General features: G+C 42.3%; 1 protein-coding gene across 2 annotated transcripts in view; it reads left to right on the forward strand.

The window, feature by feature from the left end:
• Positions 1-21,774, forward strand: part of ARMC8 (armadillo repeat containing 8) — a 113,586-nt gene that overhangs the window by 32,797 nt on the left and 59,015 nt on the right. The window contains exons 6-13 of one of the 2 annotated variants that reach the window (XM_040441695.1): positions 4,658-4,750; positions 4,872-4,952; positions 5,919-5,994; positions 8,275-8,365; positions 9,205-9,265; positions 10,055-10,255; positions 12,509-12,658; positions 15,498-15,593. In XM_040441695.1, coding sequence (XP_040297629.1) covers positions 4,658-4,750; positions 4,872-4,952; positions 5,919-5,994; positions 8,275-8,365; positions 9,205-9,265; positions 10,055-10,255; positions 12,509-12,658; positions 15,498-15,593 — 849 coding nt within the window. The remainder of the gene's footprint in view (positions 1-4,657; positions 4,751-4,871; positions 4,953-5,918; positions 5,995-8,274; positions 8,366-9,204; positions 9,266-10,054; positions 10,256-12,508; positions 12,659-15,497; positions 15,594-21,774) is intronic. The other variant, XM_040441696.1, reaches the window with a different exon arrangement.

Genomic DNA, 21,774 nt, shown 5'->3' on the forward strand with positions numbered 1-21,774 from the left:
ATTATCATGACTGGAAATAAAGCCGATCGCGGTTATTAAAGGCTTTAGATGCCGTGATTAAGTGAGATCACGGCATCTAAATGCGCAAAAACCCGGAAGGTCGTGCTTTCGGGCTTCCTACCGTGCCCCATATGGCCAATAGGGGCATCGGTAGTTGCTCTAAACACTGTAAGCCTCGCTGACAAGGCTTTGGCCCCTTTCAGACGAGCGTGTCTGAATTAGGTCCGGATGTGTTGCGTCTGCGATCAGGGAAAATCATGCGAGTAGGTACGCAATTGCAGTCAGTTTTGACTGCGATTGCGTTCTCATGTTCAGTTTTTATCGCACAGGTGCAATGCGTTTTGCACGCGCGTGATAAAAAGCTGACTGTGGTACCCAGACCGAACCCGAACGTCTTCACTGAAGTTCGGGTTTGGGTTAGGTGTTATGTATATTTTATTATTTTCCCTTATAACATGGTTATAAGGGAAAATAATAGCATTCTTAATACCGAATGCTTACTAAAATGTGGCTTATGGGGTTTTAAAAAAAAATTACTCCACTCATCCTGTTCGCGCAGGCGGCAGTGTCGTCTTTCTTCTTCTTTCAGGACCTGCCAAAGAACCTTTGACATGGTGAGCGCGATTACGTCATCAAAGGTCCTTTGGCAGGTCCTGAGAGAAAAAGAAAGAAGATGATGCCAGCTGCACGAACAACAGGATGAGGTGAGTTTATATATTTTTTTATTTTTTAACCCCTAAAGCCACATTTTAGTAAGCATTCTGTATTAGGAATGCTATTATTTTCCCTTATAACCATGTTATAAGGGAAAATAATACAGTAAATCTCCTAGCAACCATGCGTGAAAATCGCACCACATCTGCACTTGCTTGGCCTGCGTTGCGTGAAAAACGCAGAATATAGAACATGCTGCGATTTTCACACAAGTGATGCGTGAAAATCACCGCTCATCTGAACAGCCCTGTTGAAGTGAATGGGTCTGGATTCAGTGCGTGTGCAATTCGTTCACCTCATGCAATGCACCCACACGAAATTCTCGCCTTCTCGGGCCTTATGTTTATGTTGCAATTCTTATTTTGGCCACCAGATCTGCAGTACAAAACTCATTTAAAAAATCCCTGATGAAAAATAAAAAAAACTGATTTTATAGGCTCGTGCATGAGCTTCAGAATAATCACAAAAAGTTTATTTATTTAATTTTTTTAAAGTATATAAAAAAAAAAACATAAGTTTAAATCACCCCCTTTTCCATATAATAGAAAAAATAAAAACCTAAATAACAATATATATAAACATCATGGGTATCGCCACGACCGAAAACGCCCGTACTATTAAAATATAAAAAAATGTTTCCAATGCGGCGAATGGCGTAATGGAAAAAAGGGTCAAAATGCCCGATTTGCCTTTTTTTCATTGCTTCTCTTACACAAAAAAATCTCATGAAATGTGATCAAAAAGTCACACACACTCCAAAATGGTATCAATAAAAACTATGGATTGTCCCGCAAAAAATTAGCCCCTATATAGCTCAGTAGACATTAGTATAAAAAAGTTATGGGGGTCAGAATATGGTAATGTAAAAAAATAATTTGTTTTGCCACAAACTAAATGCCATGGGAACAAAACCCATAAAACGCTTTTTTTTTTTACTGCTTCGCACTACATTTTATGGCATAATTAATGGTGGCATTAGAAAGTACAAAATAAGCCCTCATACAGCTATGTGAATGAAAATATAAAAAAGTTATGGCTCAAGGAAGATGGGGAAGAAAAATGTCCTCTGGTAGTGAAAGGGTTGAGGGGTTTTAGGTCTTGTCTACACTGTAAGTTTTTGTAGTGCGGCTGATTGGTTTTAACTATTGAGTAACAGCTGCATTTGTTTTGACTGCACTTGTAGTTTAATAGTTGAAATCAATCAGTCCTGCTACAAAAAGTCAGTGTAGCTGAGTTTAGACTTCCTGACAACCAGGATAGAAGGCAGAGAGAACTGCATGCGCAAACCTGAAAAAAGCAGTGCTCTTACCTCTGCTGGTTAGGACTCCTGATGTCTGTGTACATACAGAATACAGAATGCATAGTAAAATAGGGCTGGAGGGGTTAAAAAAAATAAAATAAAAATTTCACTCACCTTAATCCACTTGCTCGCGCAGCCCGGCTTCTCTTCTGTCTTCATCTGTGAGCAATAGGACCTTTGATGATGTCACTACGCTCATCACATGATCCATCACCATGGTGATGGATCATGTGATGAACGTAGTGATGTCATCAAAGGTCCTATTTCTCACAGATGAAGACAGAAGAGATGCCGGCTGTGCGAACAAGTGGATTAAGGTGAGTTACATTTTTTTAAAATATTTTTTTAACCCCTCCAGCCCTATTGTACTATGCATTCTGTATTCAGAATGCTATTATTTTCCCCTTATAACCATGTTATAAGGTGAAATAATACAATCTACACAACACCTAACCCAAACCTGAACTTCTGTGAAGAAGTTCAGGTCTGGGTACCACAGTCAGTTTTTTATCACGCAAGTGCAAAACACATTGCACCCGCGCGATAAAAACTGAAAATCGGAACGCAATTGCAGTCAAAACTGACTGCAATTGCATTCCTACTCGCGGGGGTTTGCCGCAATGCACCGGAACGCATCCGGACACGCTCGTCTGCAAGGGGCCTAAGGGACAAGTAATAAAAGGAAAAAAAAAGGAAATGCAAAAATATGAAAAAAGAACTTGGTAAATATTTGGTGGCCGGGAGGACTAGGTCCTAGCTCTGACGCAATTCCTCTAACTAGGCCATGTTATATATCAAAGTAAGCAGCAGATAGTAGTGGATCCAAATATAAATTGTATTTTAGGGTTTCAGGCAGGTGTCTTCACTGATCATGAGACATCTGTTTCCTAATGGCTGCCTTTTATAACCCCCTCATAGCTTTGAAATCATTCTTAGGCCAACTGCACACGTGTATGGCCAGATTCCTGTGTGTAGTACAGTACCAGCAAAGTGTATGACATTACACAAATCTCATGTACTCTGCTTTTCAGTGTGGAAATTGGCCTGCCTTGCTGATTACCAAATTCTCAACATGTCAATTATGTTTGCGGTTTTAGCTGCAGATTTCACTATTTTCAATAGGAGAGTGAGATCTGTGGCAAAATCAAATCTAGTCCGCACCACTGTCCGCAATTACAAATTGGGGAATTTGGTGCGAATATGCTGCAGAAACGCACACAAATCCACATGGAGGTTCATGGAGATCTTGTGTGTTCACACGCACCCTTGTGCAGGCTGCCTTTCTAGTTACATGAATTAGCAGCTTCTTGGATGGCTTTAAGTTGATTTTCTGACTTAAAGAAGTTGTGCGAGACTTTTCACCTCAGGTGAGAACAAAAGAATACAGGTGTAAACCTATGAGTTTGTGTTAGGTTAACTCTTTTCACTCTGCATGTCTGGTGTCAGTGTACCGTATTTACTGGGAAAGCTTCTTCTGCGCCGTCAGGATAGGTCATCAATATATGATCGTCCAGGGTCTGACACCCAGCACCCCTGACGAAGAAGAGGCAGTGCTCCTTGCCAGCGCTACTTCCTCTTCATTACACTGCCCGTCATCTCAGAAGTGAGTGTAATTACAAGTACTCACTCCATTCACTTGAATGGCGCAAGTACTTGTAATTATAATACACCACTGCTACAGAGGAGACGACGAGAGTGAGCGCTGCCTCCTTTTCAAACAGCAGGGTTGCCTGGTTTCGAACCCCTGCCAATCTGATGTTGATGACCTATTCTGAGGTCATCAATATAAAACCGCTGTACAACCCCTTTAAAGGGCATCTGTCAGCAGATTTGTACCTATGACACTGGCTGACCTGTTACCTGTGCACTTGGCAGCTGAAGGCATCTGTGTTGGTCTCATGTTCATATGTGCCACATTGCTGAGAAAAATGAAGCTTTTATAATATGCATATTACCCACTAGAAGCAACGGGGGCATTGCCGTTGCTCCTAGAGGCTCTCTGCGCCCCCTGCACTTTGACAGGGCCAGTCAGTGTAAACGTCATCATGCCTGGCCTTGACTTATACTAAAGTCAATCAAAGTGCAGGGGGCACAGCAGCTGCAGAGAGAGCAGAGCCTCTGGATGTAACTGCAACGCCCCCGTTGCTTCAAGAGGCTCATTTGCTTTTAATAAAACTTTATTTTTCTCAGCAATCCGGACACATATGAACATGGGACCAACACATGTAACGGGTCAGTCAGAGACCAAAAGAGTGTTCATCTGTATCTACTGTTTGCCCTGCAGACTGCTCTATTCTATACAGCAGAATCTGTGTACCACAACACAAAGGGTGCCTATAGGGTGATAAATGCCACTCGGTGGTATCTGTTAAAATTCCCTCAGAATTGCCCTGCAGTGCAGTGTGACATGAGCCGTTTGGCAAAGCACTTAGATGAACAGGGCTGAGGTGCAGCAGCAGGCGCGGCCACACGGCACAACGCATAACTGTCCCGATCAGGTCAGCCAGGGTAATACATTGATGACCAGTCCTTAGTATAGGCCAATGAGTAAAAAACTTCCATGAGCAACTCCAATTTTTGCAGCCCTGTGTATCAGTTGGCCATTGCTCTATTTTCCTCTGCCTTTTTTCCTTCCTCTCCTAGGATGCTACTGTGATCCCACACCTTATGCTGTTGCTCGGCAGATCTCTGCACTCACAGGAATACATCTGCCAGATCTTCGCTCACTGCTGCAAAGTAATTATCGCTTTCATTCTTCATTTTATTTAGTGTTTGCCGTTGGAAGCTATCCTGTGTTTCGGTGAATTGCTCTGGCGTTGTGCTGGTGCTGGTTGAATGCCTGTTTTGTTTGTTCCAGGCCCCAGATCATCAGACAATTTTGTTTAATCACGGTGTGGTCCAGAATATTGCACATTTGCTTACGTCTGTGTCATATAAAGTAAGTTAATGGGTTTCTGATCATTACGGTTTCTAATGTTGACTGTAGACACTTCTTTTCCTAGTGCTGAACATGTAACTCGTAATGATGTACTGTATGTCGCAACTTCCAGTTCACTTCCGGACTGGTAAAATGAAGCAGAAGATTAAACCATCCTCTCTTCCTTAATGTTTAAATACTGGATTAGTAACTTGAATTATGCACGTCAGAATTTGTTACATGTATGACTGTATAGTCCATGAGAAATGGGATTTTCATGTTAATGGTGTTTTCTTGGACTGAACTATTGATGATATCCTTAGGATAAGGTCCTCAATATCAGATTGACAAGGGGCCCACTCTCTGCCCCCTTTTCGTTCAGCTGTTTTGTAGTCGCTCCGGCAGCAGAACTACAGAGCCCCATCCTTTCAAGTGAATGAGCGCATCGCTGCAGGAACCAGCCACAACGCAGTAGATGGAACTATGTGGTTCCATGACCTGTTTCTGGCGTTGGAGCTACTGCAAAATGGCTCATTAGTGGCGATGGGAGCTCAAGATCTGATCTGATATTGATGACCTATAGGTCATTAATAGTTCAGTCCTGGAGAACCCCTTTAAATACAGATCCGAATTGGCTTCGGTCAAAACATTTTGTTTTAATGCTGTAAGGAGATCCGAAGTCGGCTTCAATACCGAGTTACCAGCCGGTACTAAAGCCGACTTTAGATCGAGGTTTTAACATTTTTTTTAAAGTTTTAAAAATTGAGGGTCGCAGTTATTTACCGAAATCCTGCGAGACTTCGTGATGAGTTTCACCTCTCCGGAGCCCATACATTATAATAAGGTACGGAGACGGGTCTCCGTACAGCATTCAAACGATTGACTTGGATTAATCAACAGATTTTGGATCCGAAGCTCGATTCGCTCAACACAATATATAATTCACTTCTGTGTGAAGGCCATTACCCTTTGTTTGTTTCATCCTAGGTACGCATGCAAGCATTAAAGTGCTTTTCGGTTTTAGCGTTTGACAATCCCCAGGTATCAATGACCCTTGTAAATGGTAAGCCTTCATATTTTTTGCGTGGCTTGCCCTCTGTTCATTTTCGTTAGCTCTTTAATTTTTCTAAATACTCAAGTTCTCTTCTTACTGTACATTATTGGATGTGGACATACTTTTCACAAACGTGCATTTTGATACAAAAAATAATTTCTCCATAAATTAAAAAGAGATTATTAAAATGAGCAGTAAATATACAAAATTGCCTTTTACAACCAATTGGGCAGCATTTTAAACCATCACAGGTGTTGTTGCATTGGTTTCTCAGACTCCTTAATCTATTGCATCATGTAGCATTTACAGTAGAGAAAAGGTCACTGAATGGTTATATCCCCAATTAGTTAAGGGGTTTGTCGCCTGTCCACGGTCCCACCGTTGCATTGTTCCCGTTCACTGCTTTGACGTAGCGTATAAGCCTGTGATTAGCCACAGAGGTCATGGGATGGGAAGCCTCCGGGAGCAAAGGTGGACTGATGAGTTTTTATTTTTATAATGTTCTCAGGGTCAGGGGAGGACCATAGGCTCTAAGACTGGACAACCCCTTTAATGAAAATATAACTTTTATCTATCCAGTTTAGGGTATGGAACAGTAGCTCGGCCGGTTGCAGGTAGCCAAGCAGTCATTGACTACCATAGATGGATATGTGCTCAACCACACAGTGTCCCGTACCCTTAAATTTCTACTTGATTTCCCTTTTAATCAAACCCCTGGATTCCGTGGCTTTTACTAGGCCATTTTGGTTAGAATGCTCATGTGAAAAAATTAAAGGGGTTGTCTGGGTTCAGAACTGAACCCGGACATATCCCCATTTTCACCCAGGCAGCTCCCCTGACATGAGCATCGGAGCAGTTCATGCTCCGATGCTCTCTCTTGCCCTGCGCAGGATCGCACAGGGCAAAGCCTCTTTTATTTACTATAACACACTGCCGGGCAGAGGCTTCTGCCCAGCAGTGTGTTCGGTGACGTCACCAGCTCTGATGGGCAGGCTTTAGCGCTGCCCTAGCCTATCAGTGTCGGTGACGTCACCGGGCTCACTGCTGGACAGAAGCCTCTGCCTGGCAGCCCCATGGAGAGCCCGGTTTGTCACCGGAACTCCAGAAAATGCCTTTTGCCCTGCGCGATTCAGCGCAGGGCAAAGGAGAGCATTGGAGCATGAACTGCTCCGATGCTCAAGTCAGGGGGGCTGCCTGGGTGAAATTCTGGGTATGTCCGGGTTCAGCTCTGAACGGATGTGTGAATGGACCCTAACTCTGCACTGCCTTTTAGGCTGTAAGGGTAATCGTGAAAAGTTTCCTTGTTTTCAGGGTATCACAGAAATAAGGTAATAATGCACTTCATAAAGTAGATGCAAGCATTATATATGGACAAAATCTGAGACCCTTAGCCAATATATTTTGATCGAAACATATCTGTGCCCACCTACCAAGCGCCAAGGTGGTCTCAGGTCAGGCGGGTCCTACCTAAGCCGGTTTTTATGTTCAGTGGCTAAGGTTCTCAGATTTTATCATATCAGAGTGAGGACTTTGTCCATATATAATGCTTGCATCTACTTTATGAAGTGCATAATTACTTTATTTCTGTGATTTCCTTCAATAATATGGCGAGTGACATCCGCACATTTATATATCATACCGTGCAGGATGTTTTTATCTTAGTTTTTTCTGTGATTTTCTTGTTTTCAGGGTAGTCACTCATAATGTTCATGAATAAAAGGAGGAACAATTTTTTGATTCTTGTATTTTCGTTAAGTGAAACTCTCAATGGTGCATAGTAATGGCTACACGGCAACATGAAGATCATGAGGTCTCATTGCTACATTACATCTAATGGTTTTCATTAGCTGATTTTTAGTTATTACTTTTGTCAGTTTCACGTTATTTCAGTGACCATTGTGGGGTTTTCTTTCTTTTGGGGTCCATTCACACATCCGCAATTCCGGGTCCGCAATTCTGATCCCGAAAGAAATAAAACATGTCCTATTCTTGTCCGCAATAGCAGACAAGAATAGGCATATTCAATTAGTGTCGGCAATGTGCGGTCTGCAAAATGCGGAACGCACATTGCCGGTTTCAGTGTTTTGCGGATCCGCAAAACGCACACGGATGTGTGAATGGACCCTAACGGAAGGGTACCGACAATTTTGTCCATGTCTGTACGTGTCTGATTTTAACCGAGAGAAAAAAAATATAGGTGACACATTCCCATTAAGGGGCTGATTACAATAAACAATTGTCTTCATAAATAACAGATGACCCTTGTCTTTTTATATATTTTTTGTGTAGTATTGGTTGATGGAGAACTGCTGCCACAGATTTTTGTGAAGATGTTACAGCGTGACAAACCTATCGAGATGCAACTAACAGCTGCAAAATGGTAATAATTGTAGACAATAATAATTATGGGAAAAGGGCAAAAGCTTAGAAACAAAAGAAAATGATGCTTTGCACGTTAAGGTGGAAGACTAGTGGCTACTGAAATACCTCATTTTAGTTTCATATTTAGCTTCACTTAGGTCTTCTGTCATGGACACTAGATCTGTCACAAATCTACAATGTGTGATCATGCCCTAATGGTGCAATTGTGCAGGTCTGCGGAGCAGGTTTTCTGCTAATAATCCACATTACAGTACAGTGAAAAGCAAATATGATATGTAAAAAAATCACACAATTTAGAGTGCATTCTTCAAACATTCTAAAGGGGTTTTCCAGGATTTTCATATTGATGGCCTGTCCTCAGGATAGGTCATCATTATGACATCAGCAGGGGTCCAACTCCTGGAACCCCCATAACCAGCTGTTTGAGAAGGCCACAGCCATACCACATTTACTAAGCATGTGCCGTCCATTTGATAGTGGCTGTGCTTGGTATCGCAGCTCAGCCCCATTCAATTAAATGGGACTGAGCTGCGCCTAGATCATGTGATTGTGCCGTCACATTACCTAGGCAGAGGCCTAAGCGCTGCCAGAGTGCAGCAACCTCTTCAAACAGCTGATTGGCAGGAATGTCGGGAGTTGTATACCTGCCGATCTCCTTGAGGATCTATCCTGAGGATAGGCCCTAAATTAAACATTAGTCTTTGGGTTCATCGGTCCCTAAGTCTTGGATCAGTTAAATTTTCATCCTACCATGCTCACCCCTCAGTTGGTTGCATTGCATGATTGTAACAAGTGCTACATTTTCTGAACATTTCAATAATGACCTTGTTCTTTCAGCTTAACCTACATGTGTAGAGCAGGCTCTATAAGGACAGATGACAACTGCATTGTGTTAAAAGTAAGTAATATGCAGAATCTTTTACATGATTGTGGCTTGACTCAATGGTTCAATTAGAATTGATAGAATAAACTTTCTTTGCTTTTAAAAATTAGCATAAAACTTTGCATTAAAGAAGAGCTGTCATTCCTGACATGCCTGTTTTATTAGCTTCATACATTCCCCATGTAATAACAACTCTGGAGCCTCTATTCCTATGTCTGTATGTTGTGCTATTCCTTTATTATTTCTACTAGAAGTTATGAATGAATTACCAGCAGTCTGCAGTAAGGGTACAGAGGGGAGGTAACCAGTTGGGGGTGTACCTGCAGAATCTCACTCTATTCAATCAGTGCTGCCATTTTTAGACTGTGCAGGTACACCCCCCCCAACTTGTTACCTCCCCTCTGTACCCTTACTGCAGACCTCTTAAGCAATTCAGTCATAACTTCTAGTTGAAATAATACAGGAATAGCACAACATAGAGCCATAAGAATAGATGCTCCAGAATTGTTATTACATGGGAAATGCATGAAGCTATTAAAATAGGCCTGTCAGGAGTGGTGAAAGGTCCTCTTTAAAGCGAATGTACTTCTGTGCCTTGCACATGGAAGGTTAATACTCAAGCACAAAAGACCATGTGAAGCAACGTTACTTGCAGTTTTTGAAAAAGTCCATACAAAGTCAATGCTACATCTACAGGAGTGTTAAAAGCATCTTCAAGGTACATAATCTTGGCAGTACTAGGCTGATGTATATAAACTGGATTCTTATAAAAGCAACTGAGTGAACTCTTACTAAATCTTTCAGACTCTTCCATGTTTGGTACGAATGTGCAGCAAAGAACGTCTTCTGGAGGAGAGAGTGGAAGGGGCAGAAACCCTAGCTTATCTTATTGAGCCTGATGTGGATCTGCAGCGGATTGCAAGCATTACCGACCACCTAATCTCCATGCTGGCTGACTACTTTAAGTACCCCAGCTCAGTTAGTGCCATCACTGATATTAAGAGGGTGTGTATAGTCCTAGTTCTCACCTGATCTGTCTACACCATATAAGAACGTATATACTATATTTTCTATTGTTTACAGCATTCTGTAGGATTCATATACAGCACAGGACTAGGATAACCCCTCTTAGAGATCATGAACATCATAGAGGGTGGTCCCTATAATGTAAACAGTGTCTCCCACTCTGGAAGACTCGGCTTGGCAATCCTTCAGTGTAGTATAATGCAGCTGCTGCAGGCCTGTAGCTGTTCACATCTTCCCTAGTGATAACCAGAGGTTTGATTTGCAGGACTCACAGCCATTATGTGATCACTGAGGGGGCCCCAGTTAGAGACATGGTTGTCTATTTCGTGCCTATGGCCATATTTGCACTCAACATATATTTTTTTTATTGTATTGTTCCAGTGCTTCTAACATAAAGATGAACCGCCTTGCACACGACCGATGTTTGGGTCCGCATCCATGGGGCCGCAAAAGATGTGGACAGCACTCCGTGTGCTGTCCGCATCAGTGGCTCCGTTCCTCGGCCCCGTAAAAATAAATATAACATGTCCTATTCTTGTCCGCGCTTTGCGGACAAGAATAGGCATTTATATTGCCGGCGCCCGTTCCCTTCCGCAAATTGCGGAAGGCAACAGAGGCGGCTTCCGTTTTTTGCGGATCCGCGATTTGCGGACCGCAAAAAATGGCATGACTGTGTGCATGAGGCCTAAGAGTGGTATTTTATGCTCCAATGTTAAACCTACATTATGCTGAAGTATGATGTGCCAGAAATCAAATCTACACCTGCTGTTAGCAGGTAGATTTGTGCCATAATTTATACCATATTCCTGGTGTGAGTTATGGTACATCTGTCAATCCCCCTGCTGTTAAACCCCATTCCCTTTTTACTTTTAAACCGTGGCAGGGATTTTCAAATCGCAAAATTACAAATGTCCCAAAATGTTTAACGCAGAAAACTGTTGTAAATTCTCCCTATGTCTCATTTTGTGTGGTGTAATCCTGCAGAGATGTATTGCTCGCTCCCACAGGGGTCTGCAGACTACACACGGGATATTTGTAGCCTGTGTAACCATAGGAGTGCATAGTTCTGCATGAAAGCGGTAGACCCAAAACAGTAAAAAAAAAAAATTTTAAGTTGCTATTTTATTTTTTTAAAGATGTACTGGAGTAATACAATAAAAAAGATGATTTAGATGTTTAGAATTACTTCTGTTGGGGGACAGCTCCACAGTTCAGCCATGTTTTGGTTGGGACGTGGTTACCTTGCCGCTGAGTACCGCACAACCGTGCACGCCGCAGCAGAATCAAATGAAATAATCAGAACTGAATAGTGAGTTCGGTGTTCATTGTTACTACCTGCGTGGCATCCCACAAAGCTGCGTGGCTATTAACCTTGAAAACTGAATAAACAATTTGGCTCTAATTACGTAAGATGCTGGGGCTGGTATGGCTGTGCGGTTAGTGGCCGTGTGCCTGTACTCTTATAGAAATGACTCCTTTTCACAAGCAGTACTAACTCGTAAGTTACGGCAGTCATGGAGAAACAAGATTCCACACAGTTGCTCTCCCTGAGCGGGCAGCAGAATTTAATATTTTTTTGTTCTGTCAAAGTAATAGAGCAGAGGGACTTTCACGCTGTGCTGATGCCCCTCTACTCCAGTGGGCCATTAGTGGAACTATGAGAAATTTGATTTCCCTACCACTTTACTCCCCTTTTACCATACTTAGGAATTGCTTACTACAGCCTTTCCAGCGGACATTCTAAGGCCTTATTCACACGAACGTAATTTACGCTGTGCGCTGTCCATGTGTACAACGGACTGCACATGGGGCCGTGGAAATAAACGGTTCAAATCATACCTCCAACTCAGGGCATGGACAATTCAGGCCCGTGTGCCACGGATCACCGTTCTGTAGTCCTGCCTGGACATGCGGTATTTACGCCGTAACATGGAAGATTTTGAATTCAGATGTCTGAATAAAGCTTTAGAATTCTTGCCTGAGCATTGGTATCGGACCATAGGCTGCACAGACTTGTATGTATACCCGCCTTCAGTAGCAGCGCAGTCCGCCAAAAATGACCTGTAGAGCACTAGATTTATTCTTATACCGTTTGCAGAGGTTTTCATTTATTTGTGCTTGTATGTTTAGACTGCAGTGCATAGAGGGTACACTTTAGTCCCCTGGGTTTCTGCTCTGTAGTCAGCACAAACCTGTCCTGTTTCCCCCTCTTCTTTCCCTGGTGTTTTCCAGCACCATGAAACAGAGCAATCTGACACTGAGGACGCAAACTCCAGAGGGGCTATAGATGAGTCCCAGTGCACTGCAGCCTTTCTAACCTTCCCACTGTCACAAATGACCCAGCAAACACAGCTTGTCTCCACACCGACTTCAGAGGAAAAGGTGCGTATATATTACTTGTACAGTTTGATAGGTAGGTGCTTGAGTGTATGTGGCATCTCTGCTGTGTAAGCTACGCACACAAAAGAACCCATTTCCCCGCAGTGAGGGAAGAAGCGTCAAATGCCGTGCACGGCGAAGGGAGTTGAGCAGGGCACGTTGGAATTTGTTGATTTAATGTCAGTAGAAAGGTAAGTCAAAGTGGTTTTAGACCACGGCCCATGATTTTGCCATTGGAAGCTTCGGCCAGCCCAAGCACTTCCCTCACAGCGGTGATTAAAAGGAATAAAAAAGGATCCCCTGTAGTTCAATCACAGCTCAAGCTGCTCTCAGTTTTAAAGGGGGTCCTAAGCCAGGAACCCTCCTCTGTCATCCATGTGCCCTAATAGGACGTACGGACACAAGTTGTCTTCGTGGCATCAACTATTCAGCTTTTTTTCTCTCCACTGTTGTTTATTACACAAATAATGTAACCCGCAAGCTTCACTTTAAACTTTAATCGTAGTATCATAGTTTGTATGCTACCAAAGACATATGGTTAGCTCAACCTATTGTCCTGCAAAGTTAATCTAGAGAAAGTAAAAAAAAGCACCAGGTACAAGCCAATTTTTATTATTATTGGTGGAAAAAATTCCTTCTGGACCGTACTTTGAGCAATCAAAATAATGTCCTGGATCTACTGCCAATCTGCAGAAATCTAGTATCTATAACCTGTAATATTGTTACTCTCTAGGAAAGCATCCAGGCCCCGCTTAAACTCATTTTTCTTTTTCCCCCATGAGTTCACCACCAGAACCTCCTCTGGTAAAAAGCTCTGTAGTCTCGCTGCTTTTACAGTAAAGAATCACTTAAATGAGTTTATATGGTCGCTAACTTCTCATAGTATAGGTATTTTATCTTTTTAACTTTTTTCCACTTATCGGTGGTTTTACTCCTCCTTCCTGAACTAACATTCTTTGAAAAGGACCAGTGGCGTAGCGTGGGTTGCCAGCACCCGGGGCAAGCCAAAAAGTGCGCCCCTACCCCGGGCACGCCCCTTTTAACAGATACTGTAGTAGATCACTAGCAGTCCTATGTAACACCACAGATAGCACAGTGATAACTCTGAGTACAGATAATGTAATAAATGTTCCCTGCAGTCCTATGTAACACCGTAGTAGATGGGTGTGAGCCCCCAGAATTCAGAACACACACAGTGTGACCTGAAGTCTGGGTCCAGGATGCGGCAGGGTGGGCCATATTCTCAATCTCCTCTCCCAACCCTACCGTGAAACAGATATGTGCATAGATATTATTATTACAGTAGAATACCGCACCTTACCTGTTACATCCAGTGACGTCTCTTGTGATGTAGACTTTCCACAACGTCTTCATCCAGAGAGAAGACCGCCATGACACCTTCTTTCAGCCGCTTCTCGTCTCTGCAGAGTTTCACAGAAAAAAATTTAGGTTCCTCACTTTACTATCATCCTCTCCTTCCTGGTGTCTCAACAACTCATCCTGCTGCCCCTCAATATTGTTTTAGAGCCAGAAACTGCATCAGGACTATGTGGCCGTACACTAAGTGCGAAAACACATTTTCTTTTCTCTGATAAGCTATATTACAAACTCTCTTGTAAAACTGGGTGAACATTTTCCAGGTTTATTTATTTTTTTTTTATTTTTTTTTAGAACAACCATAGTTTGGCTCAGTTCATTCAAAAGTTAAAAGGAAAGATGAATTTTAGCCCAGGCTTTTAAAAAAAACAAAAACCTAACCTGGATTGTGACCCTGGTGTAATGCTTGTGTGAGATTTACACTTGGATGGATCCTGCTTAATTTTAGATTAACGCTTTGTGCAGCTTAGGGTGGGTTCACACTAGCGTTAGGGATTCAGTTATGGCTTTCCGTTATAACATGGTTATAACGGAATCCATAAGACAGAAGGACGGATCTGTTTTTCTGCCCATAGACTTGTATTATGACGGAATGCAAAACGGAAGCCTTTAAAAGGCATTCCGTTTGCTCTCCTTCCTAATATAAGTCTATGGGGATCAAAACGGATCCGCCTGGGTCCCGTTATGCAAGACGGAAAACCAAGTCCTGTCGACAGAACTTTGTTTTCCGTCTTGCATAACGGGACCCAGACGTATCCGTTATGTTTTCCCATAGACTTCTATTAGGACGGAAAGCAAACGGAATGCCTTTTAAAGGCTTCCGTTTTGCATTCTGTCTGGGTATTCCGTTATGTTATAACGGAAAGCCATAACGGACTCCATAACGCTAGTGTGAACCCACCCTTACCTTGTTCAAGCCAGGCAAGGGACTCTCTTCTGCCCTTTAGATTCACTGCCTCTGTTTAGCAGTGTATTACTGTTCCTCCAGGGTGGCAATATCTTTAATAAAATGTATATTTGAAGAAAACTAAGCTTTCTCGTTTCATCTACTGCTGAATAAAAGATTTGCATTCTCTTATAGTCCAGATATGCTTATACTTGTGTGTGTGTGGTATCTTTTTAGTGCAAGTGTGTTATTTGCTTTAGCTGATGTCCAGGCAACCCATTTTCTGCTGTGATGGTGTTTTAGTAGAAAAGCTCAATGTGTATTGTAAGCTTGACTTTATTTCACCAAAACTACTTTTTAGAAAGTCATCTCTGGAAATGTAAAAGGACATTGAGAATTTAAAGTCTTTGTAATATTGAGCTGGAACAGGAAGGAAAGCCCCCGGCAGACGCAGAACGCATGCCCTGTTAGAATAAACTGGCTTGTGTGGATGTCTTTTTGTGAGTTACTGGTTAGAATTGAGTTTAGCAGTACGTCTGACAATATTCTTCGTTATCCTTCTTTCTTTTCCAATATCAGCTTGACCATGATTTAAAACACGCCCACGAGCTGCGCCAGGCGGCCTTCAAGCTTTATGCATCCCTGGGAGCCAATGATGAAGACATCCGGAAGAAGGTGAGTCTGGGAGAGGGACGGCCTCCCGTTGTGTCTGCCAGCAGACAGGCTGTGACACCCACCTGAAAAAGTCTCCAGCAAGAGAGATCTAAGTGACTGTCATGTGTAAAGCCAAAGGCAGAGACTGTAAGGGTTAATGGAAGAATGAACTAACGAGGCCATTGTTTTTTTTGCCGGTAGAAATGTAGGGTAGTGGGACGGTAAGAGGACGAGTAACAACTTGCGTTCTTTCCCAGTGTTCAGCTTTAACCCTGGATATGCCGCATGAGCTAGTTCAACTGCGCCCTTCTGTTGAGGGTACAGTCTCCAATAACCCCAAGTAATAATTCTACGGTGTCGTAACTGTCCAAAGCTGCTGCCAGGAAAACCCAGCAGATGAACCTTTGGGTCCGAGCCAGCTTAGTTATTATTTGTAGGCCATACCAGAACCTGTTAGATGCGGTGAGATGATTGTGACACCTCTTTGTCTTGACACAGATTTATAGTAAATAGGGCTTAAAGAGGACCTTTCACCGATTCTTACCCTATGAACTAAGTATACAGACATGTGGAGCGGCGCCCGGGGATCTCACTGCACTTACTATTATCCCCGGGCGCCGCTCCGTTCTCCTGCTATGCCCTCCGGTATCTCCGTTCCCTAAGTTATGGTAGGCGGAGTCTGCCCTAGCGCTGGCCAATCGCATTGCAGAGCTCACAGCCTGGGAGAAAATAACCTCCCAGGCTGTGAGCTCCGCGCTGCGATTGGCCAGCGCTAGGGCAGACTCCGCCTACCATAACTTAGGGACTGGTATCTCTGCCTACTATAACTTAGTGAGCGGAGATACCGGAGGGCATAGCAGGAGAACGGAGCAGCGCCCGGGGATAACAGTAAGTGCAGTGAGATCCCCGGGCGCCGCTCTACATATCTGTATAGTGTTAGTTCATAGGGTAAGAATCGGTGAAAGGTCCTCTTTAAAGACTATGGACACCTTTTGATAGGGCAGATGATGGTGGTTACCTTGAGTAAAAATGGTCGCTCAAAGTTTTTCTGCAATCTTTATTCCTTCATTCATTTTCATACCCCCTGCAATGTCCAATCTGTTCCTAGTATGACTGTTCTCATGTGGACAAGTCTCTCCCAGTTAGGGTTGTCGCGATGCCAAAATTTTCATTCCATTTCGATGCCATATAAAAGTATTGCGATACTCGATACCCATCAGATGTGGACCAAAAATACAGTCTTGTGAAAGGGGCCTAATACTTGCTGGAACGAAGTGTCCAGGAAACTGCCTAGTGTGTTGTTTTCTCCCTATCCACAGCTTGTGTGAGCTGCCCTACTTGGATGCCTTCACTGCTGTCTACTTTTTGATCCATCACTCAGCAACTTTCACATGAGCGAGTTTTCCGCGCAGGTGCAATGCGTGACGTGAACGCATAGCACCCGCACTAAATCCTGACCCATTCATTTCAATGGGTCTGTGTACATGAGCAAGTGCGGATGCAATGGCTTTTATTACTGATGGTTGCTAAGAGATGTTGTTTGTAAACCTTCCGTTTTTTTATCACGCGCGTGAAAAACTCATCAAAAAGCATTGCACCTGCGCTGAAAAAACTTAACACAGTTGCAGACAAAACTGACTAAACTTACTTGCAAAATGGTGCGAGTTTCACTGAATGCATCCGGACCTAATCCGTATTGCTTGTGTGAAAGAGGCCTAACACTAAAAAAAGGGGCGAGGGAGGTCATAGACAGGAGGAGTGACACATTTATGTCAAATTCAGCAGCAGTAGGTAGGGGAGCGACTCGCACTATACAGATGCAAAATGGTAGGACATTTTTAATCAGATGAAGTTGTCCATAGCCTTTAAAGGCTCCTGTAAATTCACAATTTTAGTGTTTTTAGATGCTTGTAAAAAAAAAAAAAAAAATGCTAGATTCAAGCATTTTTTGTACAACTGTATTGGGTTTAAAAAAATAAATAAATGCAATTTTGATATTTCATAGAGTAGCCTATGAGGAGAAAAAAAATCACACCACAAAATACACAAGTACACATTTCAAAAATTTACTGTAGACTTTAAAGGTGTTGTGCGAAGATTTCTACACCTCTTCTATCACAAGAGCATAGGATAGCCAAACACGAGTCCCATAGAGATGAGTGGAGTGGCAGCGCGCATGCTTGACTGCAGCTCCATTTCTACGGGAGGGGTGAGCATCTCTGGACCCCTGTTCTTGTGATTTTTGGCAGCCCCAGTGGTAGGGGATACATTTAAATCTGGGCACAACCCTTTTAATGTAACTTCTGGCGATCAAACGAACACTTTGGAAAAATCGCCGCAAACCACTGTGTGCGAATTGAGCCTAATGTTGCTTCCATGTCATATTTTGCACAGTAAACGTCGGCAGAAATAGCAAATCTGTAATTGGCAATATACCTGAAACCTGAACTGGTGCATCACATGCTGAATGATTCTGGCCTATTGGCTTTAAATTTAGATAAGTTAGGCGCTCCATACTGACTGTCTTCCTACTGTTAACATATAAACGATTATAATGTCTGTTCTAGGTTAATATTAGTGGGAATGTTTTTTCTTTGTAGAGGAGTTTAATAATGAGGCTTCATGGCTTCACTGCTATTATGGTGAAGTGCAGACCGCCATTCACGTATCTAACATTTAACATGGGGGGAAGGGGCTCCTGTTGCTGTGTTTGTTTTTTTTTCGTTTTTTTTCTTCTTTTATCAGATTTTTTTTTTCTTTTTTTATTGAAAAACAATAATAAACATTTTCTTTTAAAGGCATTAAATACAGGTAGTGGATTTATCCAGCAATCCCCACCACAATAAACAGAAAGGGATACATACATTACAGAACATGTAATGAAATATGAATTCAATAGCAACTCCACAGCCCAACTTCACACTAGAGCATTACCATAGCATATGAAACAATTTGCATCAGACTCTCCACACTTCGGACAACAGGAGTCGGCTCTATATCCCACTTGGAATAGAAATACCGCTGTCTTATAGACTCTGTGCAGCGTATAAAGCTGCGACAGTCTAGCAGCTTCACTTAGCGAAATTACTGGTGTAAGGGCAACTGTTTCCTCCCATTGGTCATCAGAGATCTCTCCCACATCCCGTTCCCATTTAGTTTTAACCTGCAGCGGATATTTTTTTAAAAATTCCCCGTGCAGCACACTATAGTACCTAGAAATAGCTCCTCTGACCGATCCAGAAGCTACTACATCATTTAACATATGATTGGACACAGACTACGGGGGAGAGCCTGGATTGCACCTCCATGGCATGTCTCAGTTGTAAGTATTTGTAAAAATGCGTTGAGGGCAGGCCAAACTCAGCACTCAACTGCTGGAATTGTTTCAGAACCCCTCCATTAATAGTTGGCCAATATTCCAAATCCCACATTGTCTACATTGGGCAATGCTGTGTTCTTTTTAAACCTGTCAAGTTGAACATGGTGTCTAAGCTACAGGCAGCATGTTATAGAGCAGGAGGAGCTGAGCAGATGGTTATATAGTTTTATAGGAAAAGATTCAGTAAAAACTGTAATTTATTCATTTAAACTTCTGCACTTTTTATACATAGATGCGGTGCCCACATGACTCCAATGTAATGTATAAATTACAAGTTAATCTTTTCCCATAAAACAATATATCAATCTGCTCTTCTCCACTCCTCCTGCTCTATAACATGCTGCCCGCAAATTGCACTGCATTTTGTGGTGACAGGTTCCATTTAAAACTACAAATCATTTTCCTCAGGATGAAGGATTGATAGCCATATCCGTCCAGAGATATTGTACAGTGAACTCTTGCACTGAGCCAGACTTTCTTGATTGCTATTACTAAAAGTACAGTACAATGCATGTGCTTAGGATTTCCAAAATCCCATTCACACGTAATGGATTCCTACGCTCCAGATTTTTAAGCCTGCTGCGGAATTTCAAAACTGTGCCAAAATCCATGTATAACAGGTGGATTTTTCTGCAGCTTTGTTCTGAACCTTGATAAGACAGCCCATTTAACCATGTGACACTAACCACGCTCCTTGTTCTTACCAGTGAGGTTTCCTACATTCTGCATTACAAGGCTCCAATCCAGGATGTAACCTACAGCAACTGAATATCAAACCTGATTGGCCACATGGTGCAGTGGTAGGCTAATAACTTTAGATTTTAAGGCAGCTTTGATAAATGGTTATATTTTGGAGAAGTGATATAACAGTCATATCTTTTAGGCGGGATACATTTATATTAGTGGCACAACCCCTTTAACTCCTTAATGACCACCAATATGTCTTTTTATGGCGATCACTATGGGGCCTTAGACTGTGCTGCTGCAAAAAGGTGGGGGTCCAGTCTAAGTGCTGCACAGGGCTCCCATGCAGGGGCACAGCAATAGTGCCCATGGCATGTAAGCGGTTACAGAGGGAGCAGACTTTATTTCTCTCATATTGCTGCTGAGGTCAGTGCGAGCAGGCTGGGGCCTGGTGAAGGCCCCAGGTTTGCCTCTAGTGTATACCGCTGGTAAATGTCAGTATGGCACTGATACTAAAATGCATTGCTCTACAGGAGTAGTGCAAAGTATTTTAGAAGTGATCAAACGACCGCCTGTTATAGTCCCCTTATGGGGCTATTAAATGGTTTAAAAAAAGTTTAAAAAAAAAATTACATAAGAAGATTCCAAGTTGGAAAAATACTCCTTTTTTTCCTTTGGAAAAGATGCTTTTCATTGAAAAAAAAACTATAGCAAAAAATAAAATCTCCACATATTTGGTATATTTTGACAATGACCTGCACTATGCAGTTACCATGTAATGTATTACATGTAATTATTTACCCCAAAATTATACCAGTGATAACTACAAGTCCTCCTGCAAAAATCAAGCCCTCACACAGCTCTGTAGACAGAAAAAAAAAATGTTATGGGTCTTCAGATGCGGCGATGCAAAAACCTTTTCTCTCTTTTTTTTTTTTTTTTTTTTTTTTTTAAACAGTTTTTATTGTGCAAAAGTAGTAAAACGTAAAAAAGTATGTATTTTGTATCTTTGTATCGCTGTAATTGTACTGCCCCAGAGAGTAAAATACTTGTCTTATTTATGCCAAAAATTAACTCCGCAAAATGTATAATGTAAAAACTCAGTGGCAGTAAGAGTTAATAAAAGTTAATCAGTAAGTTATAGTTATGTGTACCCCAAAATGGAGCCATTAAAAACTACAACTTGTCCGGCAAAAAAAAACAAAAAAACAAGCCCTCTTACTGCTATGTAGATGGAAAAATAAAAAAGTTATAGCTTTTGAAGAAAAAATAAATAAAAATCTCCTGGTCTTTAAGACCCAAACCAGGCTGGTCACTAGGGGTTAAGCTTTCTTTGATCTTGGCCTCCACAGAGATTCCTTAGCTTTTTTTAGGGGGAAAAAACAGCCCTGCATGCAGCATTATCTTTCATGTCAACTGCAGTTGTTACCTGGTCATGTTGTATTACTGGAGTTGCTGTACATGTGGTTCTTTAATATTTTCTAATAGCAATAAATCAGACCGATGAGCTGCTAAACTGATATCCTGCCCCCCCCCCCCCCCATTCCTTTCTATAAGCAAGAAATGGAATTGATTATTTGAATTGATGTGATTCAATGCTACATCTCCCCTGCAGGGGCTGCTGCAGTGAAAATGAGTGGCCAGAATGCCTTTTCTCTGGTGATAACATCTCATCGTCAGGCTTATCTTGGTTAGCCGGCCCCTTGACGATCGAAGCATAATCTGTACTAGTTGCCAGCATAATTCAATCAGGACATTTAGGCTCCACTGTGGGGATGGCCAAAGTAGCCACAAATCACCAATTTTGGGGTTAATATGCCTTTGCAGATCCTTCTCCCTTTATGGCATTTTCCTGGACTGTTGGCAACTACTTTAAAAGGAAACTGAAATAATCACTTCCCCATCACTAAAAAGCCTATAAACAGGCTAAGGCCTCATGCACACGACCATTGTTTGGGTCCGCAAAAGATGAGGACAGCACTCCGTGTGCTGTCCGCATCCGTGGCTCCGTTCCGCGGCCCCGCTAAAAAAATATAACATGTCCTATTCTTGTCTGCGCTTTGCGGACAAGAATAGGCATTTATATTGCCGAGACCGGTTCAGTTCCGCAAATTGCGGAAGGCAACACGGACGCCTTCC

Source organism: Bufo bufo, chromosome 7 (genome assembly GCF_905171765.1).
Source record: "Bufo bufo chromosome 7, aBufBuf1.1, whole genome shotgun sequence".
NCBI classification, from domain to species: Eukaryota; Metazoa; Chordata; class Amphibia; order Anura; family Bufonidae; genus Bufo; species Bufo bufo.